A 25,023-nucleotide genomic window follows, 5' to 3' on the forward strand; every position below is an offset into this window, starting at 1 on the left:
ACAGTCCAAGTACAATGCCAGGCAAAATACAGTAGTGCAGATTCAAGTTAAAATGAGAACACACTATAACACAATGAGGCTGAGTGTACGCCACTCTAGGATTATATCAGGTAGATTTCTTGTCAGTATCTTGAGCTGGTACTGTCCATTGCCTGCGTGCATTGTTCCCAAAACGGTGCTGTGTCCAGTATTTGATCCTACTGCCACCTGGCAACTGGACCTGTGCCACTGGGCACCAGCACTAACAAGTTGAATCATGTTGGTAGCAGCTGCCTAGGTGCCAGTATGATACGAGTAGTAACAGAGTGTTACCACAGTTATCTTGGTAACTTCAAAGTGTCAGAGAATTCATTTTCATCTTCACTTGCAATGCATTCAGAGTCCATTTTCTTTGTAGACAAATCATCATATTGATGGCTTATTTATGAAGCAAAAGTTAAGAAAAACATGCTTAGTCTTTTATCTAAATGCAGAAGAGATAAATTTACAAGATGGTACAAATGCAATGGGGAAAAACTGAATGCAATAAACAGCTTCAAAAGAAAGTTCATTTGTATTGTGCAGAGGAAGGCTTTGTTATGGTATGACTCTGGAAATACTATTTTGACCTTGTATTATCTAGTTACAGTTTTGGCAAGAAAAGATTACATATCTTGGTACTGGGTGGAAACAAAGATAGATAATATAATTATAAAGTCCCATGTTCTCCCTCATGCATGCCCAGTCTGGACATACTGAATAGTGTGCCATCCTCGACCAATGACATGACTTGTACGTGGTATGGGTGAATGTGGGATCAGCACACTGCTCTCCCAGGTGTTGTTGGGTCTGCTGATCTTGGAGCCACTGCTTCTCATACAAGTAGCTCTTCAGCTGACATCACGAGACTGAGTGGACTCTGTTCCAGTCCTCCCACTAACAGAAAGATCCCTGGCAGTACCAGGTATTGAACCCAGGTCCACCAAATGACAAACAGCTATGTTGACTACTCAGCTACAGAGGCAGACAAAAAGAAAGAAGGGAATATGAAGTATCTGCACTAGCAGAATAAAAATGCAGAAAACACAAGTTCAGAAACAGTTTATTGGACTTACCAAAATGAAACAATAATACAATCTCCAAAAGAACAGCCAAGTTGATCCCAACTGCGGATTGACACAAATATAAAATAACAAATAATAATAATAGAAAAGATCTGACTCTTCGTGGGGAGCGAACACGACAAACAATTCTACTATGTCAAGATGTTTGTCAACTATACCAAGTCCATCTACAAGAGATCAGCCAGCTAGAAGAGGCATCTGGCCAGCTAGAAGAGACATCTGGCCTCGGCTGCCGAGGCGGCAGCTCTGTATCCTTCCAGCAGAACTGCCTTTTGCCAGCAGTGCACCACCTTATAAAGCCCGTTGGCAGATGGATGTGCAGAAACTATTTCCGACCATGTGCCTGGCATATCAGAGAAGTTCCTGGGCTAGCTACGACCTCTGGTGAAGCTGTTCTGCAGGCTCCACAAATGGGTAGCAGTTCCTGATGGCCGTTGGTGGAGACCTGGTGTTGTGTTGTGTTGTGGCCACTAGTAAGTATTTGTTTTGACAAGGCAGATGGTGCAGGTTTTCCTGGTGAATATATGCCCTGTGATGCAGTCATCCCATGTCGGTTGGACATGAAGTGGGATGCCAATGCAGCAGGTGCTACGATGTATGAAGTGGACAGCCACAGCAGAATTAAAATTCATTTGTAATTTCCTTGGATCATGCGGCCCAAAATAATTTGTGACATTTTTTAACATGATGTAGTGTAAGCACATGAAACACAAATCAGATTATATTGTTTCTTGTCTAGAAATTTTGATCTTAAAAATACACCTCGATCTTCTCAATTTAGAATGTGAAAAGTCAATGAAATCTTGAGAAAAACCGAGCAACACAAGGGCTGATGTCAACAGAACAGTGCTTTACAAGGTCTGGTCCTATTGAAGCTAATACACCAATGATTTCTTTTGACCTATTGATTAAATTATCAAACCCACTATAGGGGGACTTCCAGATTAACATGGACTCCTTAGGAGAGTCTGACTTGGCATTTGTTACATTACTGAATCATTGCTATACATTAAAGAAGTATCTTTGGATTTGTGTTCTGACAATATAAGCAGTTCCATAGTATTAGCATATTAGCATCTAGAAATATGAAAGAAACTAAAGTCAATCATGAAACGGTTTTGAGGCACTTAAAGAAGACTGTATAGTAACAGTTCAATTCCATATTATTTGACAGTGATTTGAAATTACATCTGCAAAAAATAGCTGAAAGAGAAAGGATTTTCACAATTTTTGAAGCCACTCATTTTTCCTCTCCAGTGTATATATCTTACATGTGTTGACTGGACGTTCTCCACTTTCCTCTGCCCTTAGCCTCTTCCTCCATGTCTTTTCTCTGAAGTTTTTCCTTTGATCACTCTTTGTTGCAGGCAGTATGTCCCAGCTAAGTTGTCCTTGTTATTTATTTATACATGTTCTATAGATCCGGTATACAAAAGAATTGCAAGGATATGTAACGAGTCACAATATAAATTAACACAGTAGCTTACTTGTATATGCTAACAAATGTAAATTGCAATTGGTGTATAAGAAACAAAATATGTTAATAGTTACAGGCTTAAGCACTTTCCATGGTAAAACAGAGGTATAAAATAATAAATTACAATTTTCCATATTACAAACTATACATTAGCAGGAATTTGATAGTGCCAATTGTCTGAACACGAATTCCCATCCTGGTGTAAGATGTATTAAGTTACAAAGTAGCAATAGCAAATATACAAGTAAAGTATTACATCTAAGTTACAATGTTACACTAAAGGATTGATTAAGAGAGTAAAAAGCTTTTTCAAGAAGATATTCCTTCAATTTACTCTTAAATTTTGGCGTTTCACTGGTAAGATTTTTTGTGTCAGATGGGAGTGCATTAAACACCTTTATGCTTGAGTAGTATACTCCCTTTTGTATCAGACTCAAGTTTTTTCTGTCAACATGAAAGTCATGTTTTGTTCTTGCGTCACAGTCATGATAAGAAGTATTGGTTTTGTACATGTGTAGGTTCTTAGCCTAAAAGCATATAAGGGATAAGATATATTGTTAGGTCATTGTTAATATCTTGTGTGTTTTAAAAAGATTTCTGCATGAATGATTCCTGATAACTCCACTTATAATTCGAATTGCTCTTTTCTGAGTTACAAATACTTTATTTGCCATTGCTTGGTTACCCCAGAATATTAAGCCATAGGATAACAATGAATGGAAATTGCCAAAATAAGCATCCTTAACAGCATCACTATTAGCAGTTGTTGCTATAATACATAGAGCATAAGTTGCTGAAGCAAATCTTTTTCTCAAGTCCAAAATATGACAAGACCAATTTAATTTATTGTCAATGTGGAGGCCTAAAAATTTTGTTGAATAAACTTGATGTATATCTTGATCATTACAGCTTAGACTTACGTCATCCTGAACTTTGTGAGACCCATGGAAATATATGAACCGGATTTTATTTAGATTTAAAGTTAGGCCGTTGCATCTGAACCACTTATGGAGGTCATGGAACACCAAGTTGGCAGATGATGCAATATCATTTTGAGGTGTTTTTTCAATTACAAGGGATGTATCATCTGCAAAAAGAGTAAATTTGATGGTAGCCTTAGAACAGTGAGGAAGGTCATTAATAAAAATAAGAAAGAGCAAAGGGCCAAGCACCAAACATTGCAGCATGCCTACACTAACTGTTCCCCAGCCAGTGGAAGCTATTGAGCTACCTTCATGATTCAGCAATACCCTCTGCTTTCTGTCAGTCAGGTATGATCTGAGCCACATTCTCAGTGTCAATTAAACCATAATAGGCTGCTTTTGAAAGGAGGATTTCATGACTCACACAGTCAAAGCCTTTGGTTAAGTCGCAAAAAATACCAACTGAAGCCAATTTATTGTTCAGTGCTACTGGAACATTATTAGTAAAGGAGAATATGGCATCATAAGTTGACAGGTCTGATTGGAAACCAAATTGGCATTGACTAAGAGCCTTGTGGAAATTCAGGTGATCTACAATTCTCCTATGCATCAGTTTCTCGAGAACTTTGGAGAAGCGTGTTAAAAGGGATATAGGGCGGTAGTTAGAAGCATCAGTTTTTTCACCCTTCTTGAACAGTGCTTTCACATCGGTATACTTCATTCTATCAGGGACAATATCTTGTTGAAGGGATTCATTAAATATATGGCAAAGTATTACACAAATGGCATTACGAATATGTTTAAGTACCTTAGTGGAGATATTATCAAAGCCAGATGACATTTTGGTTTGCATTTTAGTGATGATCCTTTTCACTTCACTGACTGTAACTGGGGCTTTGAGCATTTGATTAATTTTGCACAGACCAGATCCTTTCAGAAGGTCCATAGCCCCATTGACTGAACTCTTTTTCTTCCCACTTCTGTTCTTGCAAGTCATTATGGGTTCAGAATTTGACCCATTAATAGTAATGCAAGAAAAATGTTGTTCTTGAAGTAAGATGAAGCTTTTTGAATGGGGTTGAAGTGAGGACTGGCACATGCAAGATCTTCTCATACTGCCCCAAGTGTGTGTTTGGTTGGGGAGGGGGGACATGGTTCAAAAATTATTCATGATTGGCAACCCCTCAAAAATGGAGAGAACTTGGTATCTCCACTTGCAGTATTGAACTTGCAATATCAGATTACTTTTTGTTTTAGTCTCCATAGAACTTTTGTGATGTTGTAAATTTGATTTTAAAATAGTGCTGTAAAAAGTGTTTTCATGGTTTTTCACTCAGAAATCACAGTAGTTCTACAGCAGCTGAATTACGTTTTCATCATAATAATGGCAAAAGTTTTTTAAAAAAGGCGCATATTTCAGTTGATAAAATTCATTTAAAATAAAAACTCTCTCACTTTTGCATTAAAGTATCAAAAAATTTTCTCCCAACCCTCTCACTTGGGCTCCAGTCTCAGAACAGAGCAAAGTTCAGCAGTGGCAACAGCAGTTTATTGTTTGTGTACAGTTAGTTTAATGGACTTTTTACATCCTTCTGAGTAGAAGTCAACAGTGGATGTTTATTTATCTGCTTTTTGTGGTGTTACTCATTTTGTTGTAAGAGTTTGCACATTTTTTGGGCATTTGTGCTGAGTGAGTTCAACTTCTTGGGTTAGTGTTACATTAGCTGAGGTACAGGAAAAGAATGATTAAACATTTATGTGTATTGCACCTGTTATGTATGAATGCAAGGGGAATTGTCCACTGTCCATAATTAACTGGAATCTGGGTTGCCACAGTTGACAACCTTCAGGTTGCTGGCCTTGGCTGTAGTGGCATCTGAGATAGCTTCTTTGGCACCTCTGGAGCCTATAGCATCACTTGAGATCTCTGATGGCACTGCAGCTTCTGATTCATATGTCATGACCAGTCAACACTTACCTTTTGGTGACTAGTGACAGGATTGTGAATCTCTGGGCAGAAGGCAAAAGTGGGTACCAACTATACTGCTGTCCCTTTATGTCTTAAAAGCACTCACCTACTGGAACTGTGGCTGATCTTCCTGAGAGGTCTGGGCAAATGTAGAGACTGGTATTACTTGTTACTGGGTGCTTCAGTGTTAGACAGGAGATAGAGCCCTTCAGTGAAATACCAGGCAGTTCAGGGAAGAAGGCCAGTGTCTTCTCTGTTTGATCACTGCGGGTCCCTTCCGAGATGTAGAGGAGGATCTTTCAGCAGTGATTGAGCACACTAGGTACAACTGGCTGCAAATTTTGGCTCATGTCAGCATGGATTCAGAGGCCATCTTTGGTTCCTACAGGCAGCTGGCATAGAGCAGGGAATCATTGATCACAAGGCCATTTTTGAGCCATCAGCACAAAGATATCATCTTCATCACTAACAGCATTCAGTAGCAATGGAGAAAGTTCAAGAGCATTGTATGATAAACTTTAGACCGGTATGTGATGAGCAAATTTATGAGTAATGGAGAAGACCCAATGTGGTTTGACAACCATGTTAGAAAGTTTCTATGATAGCAGAGAGCACATCACTGCAAATTTATGCAGCCAAAGCCTCAAAGACAAACAAAAACTAAATGAAGCAAAAATTAATGTAATGAGAGCCATCTGTGAAACATTTAATTAAATCAGAAGTAAAATACTGTCTACTGACCTGACAGAAATCCTAAGAAGTTTTGGTCTGATGTTAAATCATAACTAGATTGAAGCCATCTGTCAAGACACTGTGACTATAATGGCATTGAAATAGAGAATGACATAGAAAAGACAGGAATGCTAAATGCCTTTTTCCAAAACTGTTTCACAGAGGAAAATTGCACTGTGGCATCCCCTTTAATTCATCACACAAACAACAATATGGCTGTTATTGAAATAACCAAATAAGTGGCCGTGGGATAGAAAAGCAACTGAAACTGCACAACAGAGAGAAGGTCACAAAATCTAATGGGATTCCAGTATGGTTCTATCTAGAGTATGCTAAAGAACTTGCATCTCTTCAGGCAGTTGTGTACCTCGGGTCTTTGGAGAGGCAAAGTGTTCCCGATGATTGGGAAAAAGGACAGGTAATTCCTGTTTCCAGGAAGGGTTGTCAAACAGATGCATAAAGCCATAGGCCTGTATCTGTGAATCATTTGCAAAAAATTTGAACATGTGTTATTCCCACATATTATGTCATTTCTGGAGACCAAAAATCTCCTGTATGGGAATCAATGTGGGTTCCAGAAACAACAGTCATATGAAACCCAGCTTGCTCTCTTCATCCTTGAGACCTAGAATGCAGTAGGTACTGGTGCCCAGGTAGCTGCTGTGTTCCTTGACTTCTGTTAAGCATCTAGTACAGTTCTGCACTGCCACCCAATGAACAATATATGAGTGTACAGAATATCTGACCAACTGTGTGAATGGACTGAACAGTTTCCAGCAAACAGATCTTGGCAAGTCATTATCAATTAGGAAAAGTCTCCAGATGTAAAAGTGACCGTGAGCATACCCCAAGGAAGAGTTATAGGTCCATTAGAAAATTGTAGCAAAATGTGGGAAGACCCGCAGAGGATGAGTGCTTGGTACTGGTTTGGTAATTGGCAGTTAACATAAACAAATGTAGCATATTGTACATACATAGAGAGGAAGACCCATTATTGTATGATTGCAGTATTGAAAAACAATCAGTGGAAGCAGTTACTTTCATAAAATGTGTAGGAGTTTGTGCATGGAGTGATTTAAAGTGGAACAACCATATAAAAGTAATCATAGGAAAGGTAGATGCTGAACTGAGATTAATTGGAAGCGTCCGCAGAAAATGTAGTCCCTCAACAAAAGAGGTGGCCTGCAAAACTTTCTTTTGACCAGTACTTGAACATTGCTCATCAGTATGGGATCCAAACCAAATAGGATTGACAGAGGAAATAGAGCAGTTCCGAAGAAGAGCAGCACATTTCATTAAAGGTTCACTTATTAAGAACGATAGTGCACCAGAGATAATCAACCGACTCCAGTTGCATTCAGTGTGGTCTAGACAGTTTGTATCATGCTGTGGTTTACTGTTAAAATTCCAAGAGTGTACATTCCTAGAATAGTCAACAAATATAGTGCTTCCTCCCATATGTTTCTCACAAATAGACCACAAAGACAAAATTAGAGAAATATGAGTCCACACTGAGTCTTAGCAGCCATTGTTCTTCTAGTGAAACATTTGTGACTCAAAAACGAAAGATGGAGGTGACAGTGGTACACAGAGTACCCCCTGCCACATGCTGCAAGGTGGTTTGCAGAGTGTAGATGTAGAAACATAGACTGCCGTATCTATTTAAACAACAAAAGACATCAGTTGTGGAGCCAGGCTGTACAATTTCCTGGCAGGTGGGAACATTTTGGTGGGTAAGGACTATAAAAGAGAACCTTGGCTTTACTTGCAAAGCTCTTTTACCATCTGCGCTATCCAGACATGTCTCAGGATCTGCTCTCACAGCTCCCCTTTTCCCAGCTGTTCTCTCCTAGTTTCCAAATTCTGCATAAGCTTGCCTGCATATTTTGCTGGAAGAAAGAATAGATATACTGCTGGAAGTGAAGCCATTAACGAGCTCATGTGTCACGCCTGGACAGCTCAGTTGGTAAGAGCACTGGCTGTGAAAGACAAGTACATCAATTCCTGCTTGCAGCTAGGGTGTCCATTTAATTATAATTTCATTTATAGCAAAACTGCATGGTCATCTACGGTAACTGTTCTATTGGGAACAGATACTACCGTCATATACAGACAAGTTTCCGATATTTACAAAAGGCCTGCTACACAATCTTAAGTTGTCAGGAAGTTTCAAAACACCACATATTCTACTGCAGATTGAAATATTCGTGTTACTGTCATATAATTGGAAAATAACAGATAATCTGGTAAGCGTAGTCAATAAGTTGTTGGGGCTGGCATCTTGGATGCCAGCTTGACAATATCAGCTTTAATGTTGGCTGCACTAATTTTTAAAAATAGATGCAAACTCTTACCTAAAGTCTTGATAGCAATTTGTAATTCTTTTCTTAGAGAAAAATTTTTCTTGCACTCTGAAATGCTGCCGAAGACAGTGTAGTGTGCAGGGTGCAGACATGTTTACTTCGAGAAAGGGTTTGGAAGACTGGGGAAGACTGGCATAAGATAACAGTGTAATGTTGTTATTAAATAAGGCTTTGAAGCCCCATTACCTCCATCTGTATAAATTTTCTGGAACTTTCAGGACATCCACTACAATTACTTATATTGCCTGAACACATGTATTACCAGGAAAACTACTTTTTTTCATCATTAAGTTCTTCAGAAGGAATCAAACAAGACAGAAAGTGTCCTAAATTTACGTTTCTGATATGGCCTTTAAAGTTTTGATTTTGTCATGAAATGCTTTTACATATCAGTAGATTTAACAAATTTTCCATCTCCTTGTAGTTCCAAATTTAAGTCATTCAAGTGGAAAGTGAGGTCACATTTTCATCTTAAATTGGCAAGTTCTTCATCGGGCTTGACTTTCTTTGGGGAAAAAATTATTTGTTTACAAATGTTCCAGTATGTTGAAAATACTTAAAGAACTTATCCTCAGCTAAGTCCGTGCACATTAGATTGATAAATTGTGTTTCCATATTCACTAGGCATGTTAGCCAACACCACTGAAACTGAATTGTCTTGTGTGGTTTATGTTTGCTACTGATAAATAGACATGCCAAGGTAGCCAAAGAATATTGGAACTTTATTAATCTTCTGATCAAATACAGTACTAGTTTCTTAGAAGAAAAGAGCCATATCATTTATGCTAGACATAGTCAACCACGTTGCATTGATCTGCCCTAAAAAAAGCCTCTTACATTGCTGAAAAATGTGCATATGTGGATGTAGTCAACGATTGAGCCACCAGCGATGACTCATCAGTTTAGATGTAGTATGTGAGGCAGAGATCTCCAGTTGGTGAGGCTAGGATTTGGCTGATGTAAAGCCTGGAGTGTACTGCACACTTGGCAAATGGCACTCTGATTAAAGGACCACTTAGCATGGTCTATGTGAAGCCGATAGAAGTGTGAAGTGTGAACTGCCAATGCCAACTGCCTGAAGAGTGGACAGACAGTGTCCTATAAAGCCATCTGGTGAAAGCACAGTGGGAAAACACAATGGTGACACATGACTCACAAAAGGAAGACAACAGCCGCACTACATACGGCAAGTGTAGCACTGCCAGGTGCCGTGATTCTGCTGGAGGTGTGATCTTCCCCAGTTGTGTTGCTGGCATACTGGATGGTTGGCAACCCATGGTAAACCACTAAATGGCTCGTGGCTCTATTGTAGGCAACAACCAAGGGTAGAGCATATCTCTTTCCCAAAGACATGGCAGGGCCATCTCACTATGTGGTCAGTAGCTGTAACATAGGTGACAGTCAAAGATACAGCATTATTATTTTGACTGTGGTCAATGGCTGTGACATAACTGACAGCTAAGAATACTGCACCCTTTCTTCCTCAATGGGGAGATGGAGGGACCATCATGGAGCAGAGGCACTTCCCATAGAGAGGGGGCATCCTGGAGCAGGACAGCAGATCCACAAAAGGGTGACAGGTTCAATGGAGATGTGGACTTGAAATTGAGGCCAAAGGTCAGTGATGTGGAGGTGGTCATAAAGAAAGGGAGGTCCACTCATCTGAGGATGTGGAGGGCTCAACCTGGAAAGAAGAGATATGCGGGATCACTGTTGAGGAAGGGCAAATGAAGGTGGTGTGAGATGGTGTAGCCCGTCTTTGCAGCAAAATTTCGAAGGCTGAAGAACAGGAGTTCTGGGGGAATCTGGCAGGAGTCCCAAGCGGGATGTTGACATGTGAAAAGGCAGGCACTCTGTGTTGAGTGGAAGGCCCTGGAAGTTGCAGGAGACATCCAGAACCAGTGATGTCTAGGGGTAGCAACCAGTATGGGGTAGCACAGGGTAGGAACCTGCAGAAGGTATGGTGCATGCTGTGAAGCCATGTGTCAGAGAAGAAAGCAAGAGCGTGATCCACACTTGAAAATGAAGAGGCCTAGGAGAGGAAACAGGGTGCCGAGGAATTGGGCTGAGCACCAGAAACAGGGAGAGAGGAAGGTGTAACTGAAGGCAACCAGTCAGCAGGGAACAAGTTGTGGTCTGTGGAGTCAGAAGAGAGTGGGGCGATGCCGCCATTGGAAGGAGAGGGTGAATTCATGGAATGAATGGATGTCAGTAGCAAAGCAAGCAAGGAAGAGTGGACTGGAGATGGGCTTTGTATGGTCCTGTGGCATGAGGACTGGTGAAGGAGATGCTGGCAGCATTTGAGCCGGTGGTTCTGGAGCTGGTGGTGCTGGGGCGAATTGCACCTGAGTTAAGGGGGGGGGGGGGGGGGGGGGGGGGGAGTGGGGTGCTAGAGTCAGTAGTGCTGGAGCTTAGTGTGCCTCCATTTCTGCACTGTACTCAGCCCAGGTGCCCCACTGGCCATCAGATCCTCTGAATGTGGGTGCTGATATGGACATTGCTTTTTGGGATGCTGCTGCTGTAAATTGTAGTTGAAGCACCTGAGTAACATCTTGGAACAACTGCTGGGTCTACTGAACTCGTAACTGTAAAAGCTGAATTAGTGACTTTTGGTGCTGCATTAGCTGTGAGGACTAGTGAATGCAAGAGACATGCTATGACTACTGACAACCCAGGAGGCAATTAGTGAAACAACAACTATCATCCACAGTTCCCTAGAATGGGTAGCACGCATACAATCCCAATGAAGGTCTCAAGCTCCCATAAATACCAACAATAACAGTTTGCAATCCGATTATGTGGTGAGAACCAACTGAAAACGCCATGTGGAGAGCACATGAATGTGGTGAGTGGAGGGAGATGATACAAACTTCAAAATAACCCACAAATTACCTTTTTCGTGGTTACTGTTCCATGGGGACATTATTTAATAGAAAAATTGTGTGTTACTATTGGAATCATGAATACTAATAGGAAACAACAAAAAATTTGTAAATCATTTCCCAATGCAACTTTCATACCAGTTGACAGCTCTAAGAGAAAGCACTTTACAAAACATGGTCAGCACTGAAATAGCAGGGGTAAAGATGCCATGCATGCTGGAATAGTGAAAGCTGTTCTATCAACAAATAAAATAAACAATATCTCAGTTCCCCTGGCAGCAGTGACAAGTATTGAAGATCCAACCATATCTTTGCAAACAACAGATTACTCAACAGCAACACTACCTCAAACATCAGGTGCTGCAACAGTGGAATCTCAAAATGCAGCAGTCAAACCTGCAACTTCTGTCCCCCTGCATTCACCAGCAGCAGTGGTGGAAATTACATGAAATTACATTTACTGTTGACTTTCCATCAGCGACTCAAGACACTTCATCAGTCTGAGTCCCTCCACAATCTACAGAAGGACAAGACCCTACTCCACCTGATGAGGCAAGCAGAAGAATCCCAAGAACCAGGAAATGCACAAGTCTACAAGAGTTTTGGTACCCAGCCTCAGTTCCAGGACTAACTTAAGTCAAAAATCTGTAGTTACATTGCCTGTAATCACTAATTCCAATTTACAACAAAACAGTGACATCAGAACAAAGAGTTTAGGAAATGACAAACTTCGTATTTTTCATTAGAATATAATAGGTCTAAGAAAGAAAATTGACCAGGTGGGCATTAATGTCAATGATGCAATAAACAATGCTCATATGTTATGTTTAACAGAACATCATTTGACAGAAAAAATTGAAATGGTGCAACTATATAATTACAACCTAGCAGCTCATTATACAAGAAATACAATGGATAGTGGTGGAGTAATAATGTATGTTAAAAATAATATAGTGTACAGGTCTGTAGATGTAAAAAAATTATTGTGTTGATCAACATTTTTAGGCTTGTTGCATTGAACTCCACATTAATACTTTGCCTGTTTATGTGATTACTGTTTACAGAGCACCCTCATGAAAGCTTCATATCTTTCTCAACAAATAGAATTACTTTTAATTCGCCTGTTCTCAAAAACGCAAAGAATAATCATGCTTGGTGATTTTAATAGAAATTTTCTTACCTGTAATAATTATAGAACATATATTGACAATGTAACGAGCTCTTTTAATCTGAGGGCAGTTCTTGACTTTCCCACAAGAGTGACTAAGAACTGCACAAGTCTGATTGACAGTATTTTTGTAGACAATAACAGAATTGATAATATTTATATAACATAAATCTTAAATGGCCATGCTGATCATGATGGGCAGTTTTTAAAAGTGCATGATGTAAGCCCAGCCAAAAAGAGTAGTTTTACATATCAAGCTAAGGATGTCAATAACAAATTTAACAAATTACTGAATGAATTCATTACCATTTTTGAAGCTGTATTTCCCAAAAGAATTTTTAAAAAAGTACCAATCTGAGTGAGTACAGGAGACTTTGACTCACTAAGAGAATCAAAACATCCTGTAAAACAAAGAGAATGCTTTATGTTTCACTCAGAAATTATAAAAAACCTCAGGATAGGAAGCACTACAAATTATACTGTAGCAGCTTAAAGAGTGTCATTAAAAAATCAAAGAGCATGTTTATTAATTCTGAAATTAACAGTTCAAATAAAAAGATAAAAACTATTTGGAATGTGATCAAAAGGGAGACAGGAAAAATTACAGAAGGTACAGACAGTATCAAAGTGTGTCATAATGGAAGCATGGTAGATGAGGGTGATATAGTTGTCAAGATCTTGAACAACCATTTTTTGACAGTAGCAGATGAAACTCATTGTAAAGAGTCTAGAGTTGAAACCATGAGTATTCTACAAAAAGCAGTGCAGAACAAAATTAGTCAGATGCATGTACCCAATATTACAACTGAAGAGTTTGAGAAGGTAATTAGGCAATGAAAAATAAAAACTCCATTAATGTGGATAAAATATCTATCAACGTACTGAAGCACTGCTGCAAATTTATTCGTGAAGTTCTCTGTCACACATTGAATGAGCCCATAAATCAAGGTACCATCCCTAATAGACCCAAATATGCAACTGTGAAACCACTGTTCAAAAATAGTGATAAAGCTGATGTTTCCAATTACCCGTCAGTTTCATCATTAACAAATCTCTCTAAAATCTTAAGAGACACTAACGTTCAACAGAATCATGGCTCATCGTAATAAAAATAAAATCCTTCATGAAAATCAGTTTGGATTCCAAAAGGGTATTTCAACTGAACACACCGTTTTCTCATTTGTCAAACAACTCCTTGAATCCATAAACAATAAAATGTTACCTGTTGGAATCTTCTGTGATCTGTCTAAAGCTGACTATGTAGATCACACAACTTCATGTATGAAGGCTGAGCAGTATGGATTAAATGGTAAAGTAAGGATGTGGCTCTAGTCATATGTAGATGACAGAAGGCAGTTCATGTACTAAGGCTGAGCAGTATGGATTAAATGGTGAGGTAAGGATGTGGCTCTAGTCATATCTAGATGACAGAAGGCAGAAGGTAGTATTGATCAATTCTGCAATGGCACCTGCCTGCTCTGACTAGCATACAGTAAAATGTAGTGCCACCAGGCTCAGTGCTTGGTTCCTTACTTTTCCTCATCTTTATCAATGATCTGCCATCCTGTATGACACAAAAAGCACACTTCACCCTGTTTGCTGATGACACAACCATCGTGCAATCTAGAAAACACTGCGACCACTGTATTCAAAGAAGCTCTAGCTTGGATCACTTCAAATGGTCCGTTGCTCAATGTGAACAAGACTCAATTCATTCAGTTTCAAATAGCAAATAAAATACAGGAAAATGTTGAAATAAAATGTGGTGACAGAAATTTTGATAGTTGATTCTTCCAAATTCCTGTGATTACACATGAACAACTCTCTAAACTGGTCAGTTCACATCAATGAGCTATGTGAAAGACTGAATTCAGCAGCATTTACCAATCACTCCAATTCATCGGTTTGTAAAACAATTAAGCTGCATACCCAGGATATTTCCATTCAGTTATGACATATGGCATCATATTTTGGGGTAACAAGTCATGAGCAAACAGAGTGCACCTCAGATACTCCTGCAGAAATATGGTATGTGAACAATAATCATACACTTTACAAAAGAAACAGTGAATATCATGATCATGATACAAGAAGTAAACATGATCTTCACAAAGGTGTAAAAAGTCTCAGCATGGTACAGAAAGGAGTACATTATTCAAGTATAAAAGTACACAATAAACGTCCATTTCATGTTAAAACAGTCATTGGGGATATGACTAAATTCAAAAAAAACAGCTGAAACTTTATCTTTTGAATAGTTCTTTCTGTTCTTTACAGGAATTTTTTGACAGTGTGTAACAATTAGTACAAAATGTTCAATTTTAAGCATTCCTATAAGAACTGACTATGTAGCACTGGCATATCAGCTGATGACAGAATGTTTTTTATATGTATTAGAATGTATGACTTATAATTTGTTTGTGTAATCATTATTACTACTATAATCTGTGTTATTGTTGGTTAAACACTTGAACCTCATGTATCTGTTTGTATGTGATTTGGTTTGTAAGCCTCATGATCATTTACATATGATTATTACATGTTCTTCATCCTAGCGATACACTTGCATCAAGGACCTAAGGACCACAAAAATAAATAAAATAATATAAAGTATTGTGGTTGAGCACAAAGTCAACAAAAATGGAATCCCTCAGTCATGAATCCTTGTAGCCTATGGATAGAATGAGAACATCACTGCAAAATTTTTCTGTAGTTGCCAACCGAAGTGGCTTGTGTGGTTTATGCACACTGCTGACAAGTGGACATGCCCAAGTAGCCATAGAACAAAGGGACTTTCTACATCTTCATCTACATCCATACTCCGCAAGCCACCTGATGGTGTGTGGCGGAGGGTACTTTGAGTACCTCTATCAGTTCTCCCTTCTATTCCAGTCTCTTATTGTTCGTGGAAAGAAAGATTGTCGGTATGCCTCTGTGTGGGCTCTAATCTCTCTGATTTTATCCTTGTGGTCTCTTCACAAGATATACGTAGGAGGGAGCAATATACTGCTTGACTCCTCGGTGGAGGTATGTTCCCAAAACTTCAACAAAAGCCCGTACTGAGCTACTGAGCATCTCTCTTGCAGAGTCTTCCACTGGAGTTTATCTGTCATCTCCGTAACACTTTCACAGTTACTAAATGATCCAGTAACGAAGTGCGCTGCTCTCCATTCGATCTTCACTATCTCTTCTATCAACCCTATCTGGTACGGATCCCACACCAGTGAGCAGTATTCAGGCAGTGGGCGAAAAGGTGTACTGTAACCTACTTCCTTTGTTTTTGGATTGCATTTCCTTAGAATTCTTCCAAGGAATCTCAGTCTGGCGTCTGCTTTACTGATAATTAATTTTATGTTGTCATTCCATTTTAAATCACTCCTAATGCCTACTCCCAGATAATTTATGAAATTAACTGCTTCCAGTTGCTGACCTGCTATATTGTAGCTAAATGATAAAGGATCTTTCTTTCTGTGTATTCGCAGCACATTACACTTGTCTACATTGAGATTCAAATGCCATTCCCTGCACCATGCGTCAATTTGTTACAGATCCTCCTGCATTTCAGTACAATTTTCCATCGTTACAACCTCTCAATATACGACAGCATCATCCGCAAAAAGCCTCAGTGAAATTCCGATGTTATTCACAAGGTTATTTATGTATATTGTGAATAGCAATGGTCCTACGACACTCCCCTGTGCCACACCTGAAATCACTCTTACTTTGGAAGACGTCTCTCCATTGAGAATGACATGCTGCATTCTGTTATCTAGAAACTCTTCAATCCTATCACACAATTGGTCTGATAGTCCATGTGCTCTTACCTTGTTCATTAAACGACTGTGGGGAACTGTATCAAACGCCTTGCAGAAGTCAAGAAACATGGCATCTACCTGGGAACCCGTGTCTATGGCAGTCTGGGTCTCGTGTACGAATAGCGTGAGCTGGGTTTCACAAGATCGGCTTTTTTGAAACCCACGCTGATTCCTGCAGAGTAGATTTCTAGTCTCCAGAAAAGTCATTATACTTCAACATAATACATGCTCCAAAATTCTACAACTGATCGACATTAGAGATATAGGTCTATAGTTCTGCACATCTGTTCGATGTCCCTTCTTGAAAACGGGGATGACCTGTGCCCTCAGGCAAGTTCCTTCGTGTACTCTCCGTTAAATCGAACTGGTATCCCATCAGGTCCAGCAGCCTTTCCTCTTTTGAGTGATTTTAGTTGTTTTTCTATCCCCCTGTCATCTATTTTGGTATATACCATTTTGTCATCTATGCAACAATCTAGAGAAGGAACTACAGTAAAGTCTTCCTCTGTGAAACGGCTTTGGAAAAAGACAATTTGTTTTTCGGCCTTTAGTCTGTCATCCTCTGTTCTTTATTAATCTTCTGAACAAATACAGTAACAGTTTCTTAGGTAAGAGTTTTATTATTTACGCTAGCCATACTCAAACCAGTTGCCACGGTTAGACCTAAGAGGGTATCACTGATATAGCCACAAAGTGTTCATATGTGGACAAAGTCTGTGATTTACTAACTCACGATGACTTGGCACTTTGGATGCAGCACGCAAAGCACTGATCTCAGATTGGTAGGCCATGGGTGTGGCCACCGTAAAGCCTGAAGTGTATTGTGAACTCAGCAAATGGAATCCTGATTGAGGGATGTTTCGTGTGGTTGACATTAGGCCCAGAGATCCACGAACTGTGATTTCCTGATATTGACTGGTACAGAGCGGCAATGTCCTATACAGCCATCCAGCAGGATACCAGGAAAGAATGGTGGTGGTACTTGAGTCACAGAAGCAAGGCAGTACTGATGACAGCAGGTCCGCGTGTGGTGATCGTAGTGCCAGCAGGTACCGTGGTGGCTGCTGGAGATGTGGTCTTCTGCAGTTGTGTTGCTGGCGTATTGGAAGGGTAGCAGTCCATGGTACACAACTGGTAGCTGGGCCATAGTGACAGCTGAGGATATAGCGTCCCTCTTTTGTACGGATGGGCTGGTAGAGCCATCTCACTATGTGGTCAGTGGCTGTTCCCAAGGGTACAGAAGGCACTATCAGTGATTAAATCTTGACTGCTTATAAAATTCAGCTCTTGACTACCAAACTCATCAAATGATCTCCATTTTAAATTTTACTGTGAAGTGATCATTGATGCATAATACAACGAAAGGAAATTGGAGGGTCAGAACAACAATTTGAAATTTCTTGTTTCATTTTAGTAACTTTACTTCTTACTTCTATAAATAACTCCATCAGTGGTCACTTTTTCTTTTCTTTTTTTCAACTCAATTTCATTTCTTTTAGACTTTGCACACTTTTTTAAGTATGTGCCTTAACTAGATGGTACCCTTTAGTCTCTGAAGCGTTGTCAACTCTTTGTGTAGCACAAATATGTTGTTGCTACCTCTAATAACAACAGTAAATTTTGCAGAGTCAGAGATGTTTGTATTTTCATTCATAAAGAGATAAATGAAGATAAATTTACTAGCACTTTTTATATATTATTTCATCACCAAAGCCTTCTGCTCTGCATTTCACCACTGAGAAACAGTTTCAGATTCTAATAACTTTCCGGGTTATGTCATGCCTGCATATAATCTCTCAGCACAGGTTTTCCCATTTCTACCTCATTGTGTGATCTACAGCCTCTTCATGTTATCTCAGAAACATAGTAAATATGTTGCAGAGTGGAAACATAGTCTTTTGTTTACTTTGAGAAGATATTTTGTGTTGATGTAGGGTTTGCCTTTAATGATTAAAACCTAGTCTTGTGATCAAGGGGCAAATGCATGTCATATGCAGAAGTTGATAGCCTCTCTTCAAATTGTATTCCTTGAAGACACACATATTTCCTCCCCAAATTAAATACGTAGTGGGTTATTCATATGTTGTACACAAAAGCATCTCTGTCTGTTGACCGAATAAGGAAATCATGAGAATTACTTTTGAATATGATTAAAACATTGCTGATATAGCTACATCAGATTCTAAAAACATTTTCAATTCATCTGTCATTAGCACTAGTTATCCTACTGGGTGGAAACAAAGCTTATGTTTGACAATATACAAGGAAGATAACCCAAAATCACTAGGCGACCAGAGGGTAACCAACATATTGCTCACAGTATGTAAAGCATTTGAAGCAAATTGATTATGAACAGCTGATGGACTACCTTAAAACTTGTAAGATGTCAATCACGGTTCTCATAACATCGTATCACATGTAATAGGATGACCGGGGCGGGTGACATGGTCGGGGTTGTAGGGCGTGGCTGGGTAGAAGAAGGTGGCTGTTTTAGCAATCTTCCTCTTTATTGTCGGTTCTTCCAATACATTTTCCAGTAGCTCAGCCCCACTGCTCGTGTTGTGGTGGAGACGTGCTGATGCACGCAGCCCGGGGAATGTGACGCCACGCTCGGTCAGCGGCTGTACAGGCGGTAGGAGGTTAGCGGCACGAGGCCTGGCCCAGCGCGCCTCCTGCAGACGCTGCGGCCTGTGACGACACCGGGAGTCGCCGGTGCAGCAGCAGGCAACGCCCCCCGCTGGCCGGTCCTGGTGGACAGTGTCACTGATGACGACGATGTGACAGCGACCGATCGCCCAATCGGTCGAACCGAATGCCGACGCCCACCTCTGATGCCCTTAAATAGAGCAGACCGCTGCTGACTCCACCAGTTACGTGTCGGCGTATTTATTAGAAGGTTCTCGATGAGTTGGCTAATGCAACCACACCACACGCAGCCCACGCCTGTGTAATTCTGCTAATGCTGCGTTCTGATGGCTGCCGCACACATACCGACGCTTGTTGCAAAACTGTGTCACCTGCATAACGCGCTGGCCAGCCTTTGTCCGCTGTTTGCAGTTAGGCTGGCACATCGCACACTGAAGCACACTAAATCACAATTTCACACCGTATTTCCTAAAAATAACCCCTTGTTCTCTACAATTCCTCCCTCGTACGGAAAGAATTTGTCCCAGAATTCAACCAAAAAGTCAAAACAACTACGGTTCTGCTGCAGTGCTTCACTACTGTTCAGTGATTTTGTCTGGACCCTTAGGTTAAAGGTTGGAAGGGGCGGAATTTGGGCTACCTTCCTCTTGAGCCGATAGTACACTAATCCTATGACAAAGATAAAAATACAGGCGGCGGTGGTTGATGATCCAATAACTAGTAAGCATTGCTTATGCTCATTACGCTACTCATGCACTCGTTGAAAAAGATGTTCCATAGTTATACTTCCATCCTGAGCTGCTAGCATCTGGTCCAAAGAGGCGAGCAAAGTCTGTTCTAATGTGTTATTCAAAAGAGTGAGATTTTCTGTTGTGACGAATTGCACCAGTCTGGTACATACATCAATGTGCGTGTTATGTTCATGATTGTAGCTCCAGTAATCACGGCTGGTGAACGGAAAGTTGGCACTGAAATGTCACACTGTGTGCCATTAATTAACAGTCCCTGCCCCTGCAATTCTATTCTTTGCGTACTCCTTTGCTTACCCTGCTCGTAACAAACGCAAATAACGACTGTGTTTTCCATTACTGAAAATACCCAATGTGGACCCACTTACTGAAAGAACTGCACTGTGCCTACTATAATTTCCTTAGAGCACTCCGTGACTGGTTCTTGAGAGTGGGATGGAGAATACTCACAAGATTTGGGAACAGTGTGTAACAATTTCGCGGGGCAGATGGTAACTGGACCTGTTTGACAACGCAGCAAGTCTTGTGCAGTGAGGAATGCACGAGCTTGTCTGTTACAGTGTTTCCCGTATGGTTAATTGTACGAATTTCTGCAAAATTTCCCACTTCACTGGATACGTATGCAAGGTGTAACATTCAAATTTACAATCCTTACATGTTAATGGTATTATGATATGAATTCTCAGCAGGGTACCCATCTGCATACTGGTAACAGTGGCTATTTTGTAGAGATAAGTGTTCGTCTGTTAATGTCGTCAGTAGCTCCAGGGATGCGGGCAATTCTGATTGAACTTTCCGTAATCCTTCCCGAAGTTGTTCCGAAGGTAACAGTACCGGGGTTAGGTGCCCACGCATTGCGTGCAACAAAGCCTCCTGTAGTTCCGTGGCTTCTATGCATGCTTCCGTAATACTATCAGCAAGAAAACGGAGCAGCTTAGTGATTATCAGCTGTGAATCGATGTTATCCAACCGGTACTTGATTATACCCCAGTCGTGATTGGTTGTGTCAGCTGTGGCCTTAATGTGGGACATCAAGGTCGCGGCCAAAGCTCGCAATTGGCGCGTATTATTCACTACATCTTTCTCCAAACTCTCTAATTGGGTTGTGTGAAGATCTAGCATTCTCTGGTTGCTATTCGCATTATCCTGTACCTGCCGTAGCATTTCATTAATACTTTTAATCTTCCATGTCAGCGGTCTCAAAAACACTTTTTAGGATACGACCACCTGCGTCTAACCATACTGTTTTCCTACGGACGTGCAGGATTAACCCTGCAGTTAGCCGCAACTGAGCTTGTAAGTGTGCAAAAGCTGATCGTAGTAGCTGATATTCCCCCTGTGTGTCATTAAACCTTGACTGATTAGCCACCACAGAATGAAGTTCATTAAATGTATCCTCTAATTTACAGATTCGCTCTTCAACCGCCCAAATATTACAGTCCACCCTTAATGTCCATTGATGTCCGGACATAATTACGTCCGCTTATCGCGAGAACAAAGCACCACTTGATATAGGGCATACTTTCAAGGCTTCAGCTAAGTGCAACAGCAAAACAGAATAACTATGCTGAGAGATAGTGCACACCTTCCCTCTTCAGTGCAACCCGTGATGCTGGAACTGCTGGTCTTACCAGAACGTCATGCCTCCTGAGGAACAAAAGAAAAACAACTCACATTAGCTCTTCCTTTTTACGCGTGGCCTAAGAGCATAACGGCATGTCTGATCACTTCCACAATTAACTCGGTTCTCCTGTTTATCTACTCCTTTCTTATTCTTTTTCTTAGATTCATCTTTCTCTCCACTAGAAGTTACTGCAGACATTGAAGGAAGTTCCTCAAAATTCCCCTCAAAAGGCCTAATTCAGCTCACGTGCACAATAGTAGGGTGAGTTGGAAGTTGTAATTTTACATTTACCGGTGATGTCATCTCGATCACCCGGAAAGGACCTCGATAACAGGATACATATTTTTTCGTTTTGCCTTTTGGCACATACAGATTAGTCATCATCACCCATTGTCCGAAATGATATTTGGGTAAAGCTGCCTTTATATTGTGAACTTTGTCCTGTCTCTCTAACGCTTTAGTGTTCATTTTTTTCACCTGCCGCCAGATTGTTTTCAGCTTTGTCGATAAATCCTTAACGGCCGGAATATGGGTTCCCGGTGGGGTCTCGAGCAATTCAAATGGAGATGGCATCTTCCGACCAAACAGTAATTCGTACGAAGACAATCTTGTACTTTCATGCACTTTCGAGTTATATGCCGCGGTTACAAACACCAATAGGGTATCCCAATTGTTGTGTTGCGAATCTACATAATAAGTTAACATCTTAGCCATTGTACGATGAACTCTCTCGGTCTGACCGTTAGCCTGCAGGTGTAACACTCTCGTTCTCAATTTCTTTACATGCAACAACTTGCATAAAGGTTCAAATGGCTCTGAGCACTATGGGACTTGACTTCTGAGGTCATCAGTCCTCTAGAACTTTGAACTACTTAAACCTAACTAACCTAAGGACATCACACACATCCGTGCCCGAGGCAGGATTCGAACATGTGACCGGACCTAAAGTTTGACCCTCGATCTGTAATTATAGTTTCAGGTGTTCCGAATTTCAATATCCATTGATGTACCATGGCGTGAGCCACTGTTTTGGCTCACCAGTCCGGAATAGCTGTCATAGACACACAGCGTGAAAAATGATCTATTATTGTTAAAACATAGCGATTACCCGCTGGTGTTTGCACAAATGGTCCCGAGACGTCTGCGCCCAGTAATTGGAGAGGTCTATCCGCTTCCGGTAGTCGTTGTGACACAGTTTTCTGATGACTCAGTTCCGCTCGTTGAGCACACGGAATGCAATTCTTTACGTACTGATCGACATCTTGCCTACGGGTTGACCACCGGTAACTCTGTGCTACCCTCCTTTCTGTTGCTCTGCGACCCGAATGACCAGAAAACATTGAATCGTGTGCTTGCCTTAAAATTTCACTTCCCAATTATTCTGGTACGACTATGCGTCGACCGTTCCTAGTTTTATGGTACAATACCCCGTCTTCCACGACGAACTGTCGCTGCAAGGTAAATCGTTGACAATCTGTGTTGGCAGTTTGTGCCTCCACCCATTCGTTCTCATTTATTCCTATGCATTCCATGGCACATACTTTACGACTCAGACCACCCGCATTTCTGTGCGATTTACCCGGTCGATGAATCACTTCAAAATCATATTCACTAAGACACGAAGCCCACTTAGTTAATCTACTCGTTGGGTCTTTAAGCCCTAACAACCACTTAAGTGCTGCATGGCCAGTAATCACCTTGAAACGTCGTCCGTACAAATAACACCGGAAATAGGTTATTCCGAAAATTAATGCCAATAACTCCTTCTCGGTTGATGAGTAATTTTTTTCTGCATTGTTTAGCTGTCTGGAAGCATATGCTATCGGGTGTTCCTGCCCGTCTATTTCCTGAGATAATACAATACCCAAAGCAAAATTGCTAGAGTCACAGGATAATATAAACTGTTTACTAAAATATGGAAAAGCCAAAACCGGACTAGATGTTAACAAATTTTTTAACTTTTGAAAAGCCTCTTCACATTCTGCTGACCAGTGAAATTTTGCTCCCTTCTTCAACAACTGCATGAGGGGCCTTGCAATTTCCACAAATTTTGGAATATACCTCCTGTAAAAATTGGCGAGACCTAAATAAGACTGCAACTCTTTTACTTTTGTAGGTGACGGAAAATTCATTACCACCTCTACAAGTTTTGGATCTGTCCGGGCACCCTCCTGTCCTATAATGTGACCTAAATAACGGACTTCTTGCAACAAAAAATGGCATTTTTCCATATGAAGAGTTAACCGCGCTGCTTTCAGACGATCGAAAACTTCGCGCAAATGGCTCACATGTTCTTGCACGACCTTTGAGAAAACAATTATGTCGTCCAAATATACCATACACTGATTAGGTTCCAGCCCTCGTAACACGATATCTAGTAACCGTTAGAAGGTTACCGGAGCATTTTTGAGTCCAAAAGGCATTCGCCGATACTCAAAATGACTTGTAGGTGTTGAAAAAGCTGTCTTCGGTCGGTCTTCTGGGGCGACCTCCAACTGGTGGTACCCGCTTCGAAGATCTGAGGTCATGAAGTACCGACACTGACCCAAATTATCCACAGTTTCAGTGATATTAGGCATTGGATATGCATCTGATACAGTTTTTTGATTCAGGAAACGAAAATCACAACAAAATCAACATGCCTTGCCCCCATCAGGCGATTTTTTACCCACTATTATGACAGGAGCGGACCGGGGACTACTACTGGTTTCTGTTATCCCATCCTTAAGCTGTTGATTAATAAATTCTTCCATGACAGGCTGTAAACTTTTTAGAACACGATATGGACGTTTATACACCGGTGCTTCATTTCCAGTGGGGATGTAATGCTGAACTAACCGTGTGGCGGGCATTGGACAATGAGATCTAAATAACTCTTTATATTCCATCAAAAAGTTCTCCATGACTTCTCTGTCTTGCCCTTCTAAATGTGCTAATTTATCCCTCAGTGCGGATCAGCTGACAGACTCTGCTGTGAAATCCTTACCCAGTTCATCTTCCCCTATTATCTCCAGATTCGCTATTACGGTACCCTGTGCTAACTGTGCCTCTTCAAGGCCAAAATTATCAATACTGACAGGAACAACCATTTTCCCTTCTATCTCCCACACGTAGGACATGCTACAGCGCTTAAAACACTTCATTTTATCCAGCAGCTCATTCTCAGACAAAGGTTCAATGACACACAACTAATTTACCGGCACGCTAGCTCGAACATCTGCCCAGATTATTTTCCCTGTACCCTTCGGTATAGTATCCCGCGAGTTAACCCTAAGGGACCTTGTACGCAGTTTAGGTGGTCCACCCGACGTCTGGGTGGTTCCTTGCAACAGTAATGGTTTTTCGGCTGCAGAACCTAGGCGAAATTGTATTCCGTCCAGTTCTACGGTACGCCGCTCCAGGTTAACTTTTGCGTGATGTGCAACCAGGAAATCCAGTCCGAGTATGACATCATAGCTGCTGCTATCAACTGGAAGAACTTCTACCTTAACCTGGAAGTTCCTCATTTCCACTCGGAAGTTCAACACTGCTGATCCGAGTGACTTAACCTGTCCCCCACCCATGCCACTTAA

The 25,023-nt window shown here is 40.8% G+C and overlaps 1 protein-coding gene across 1 annotated transcript in view; it reads left to right on the forward strand.

Moving 5' to 3' along the window:
• Nucleotides 1–9,704: 9,704 nt before the first annotated feature.
• Nucleotides 9,705–25,023, forward strand: part of LOC124722144 (piggyBac transposable element-derived protein 4-like) — a 44,625-nt gene continuing 29,306 nt past the window's right edge. The window contains exon 1 of the mRNA XM_047247349.1: nucleotides 9,705–9,845. Coding sequence (XP_047103305.1) covers nucleotides 9,705–9,845 — 141 coding nt within the window. The remainder of the gene's footprint in view (nucleotides 9,846–25,023) is intronic.

Source organism: Schistocerca piceifrons, chromosome X (assembly GCF_021461385.2).
Source record: "Schistocerca piceifrons isolate TAMUIC-IGC-003096 chromosome X, iqSchPice1.1, whole genome shotgun sequence".
Taxonomy (NCBI): Eukaryota; Metazoa; Arthropoda; class Insecta; order Orthoptera; family Acrididae; genus Schistocerca; species Schistocerca piceifrons.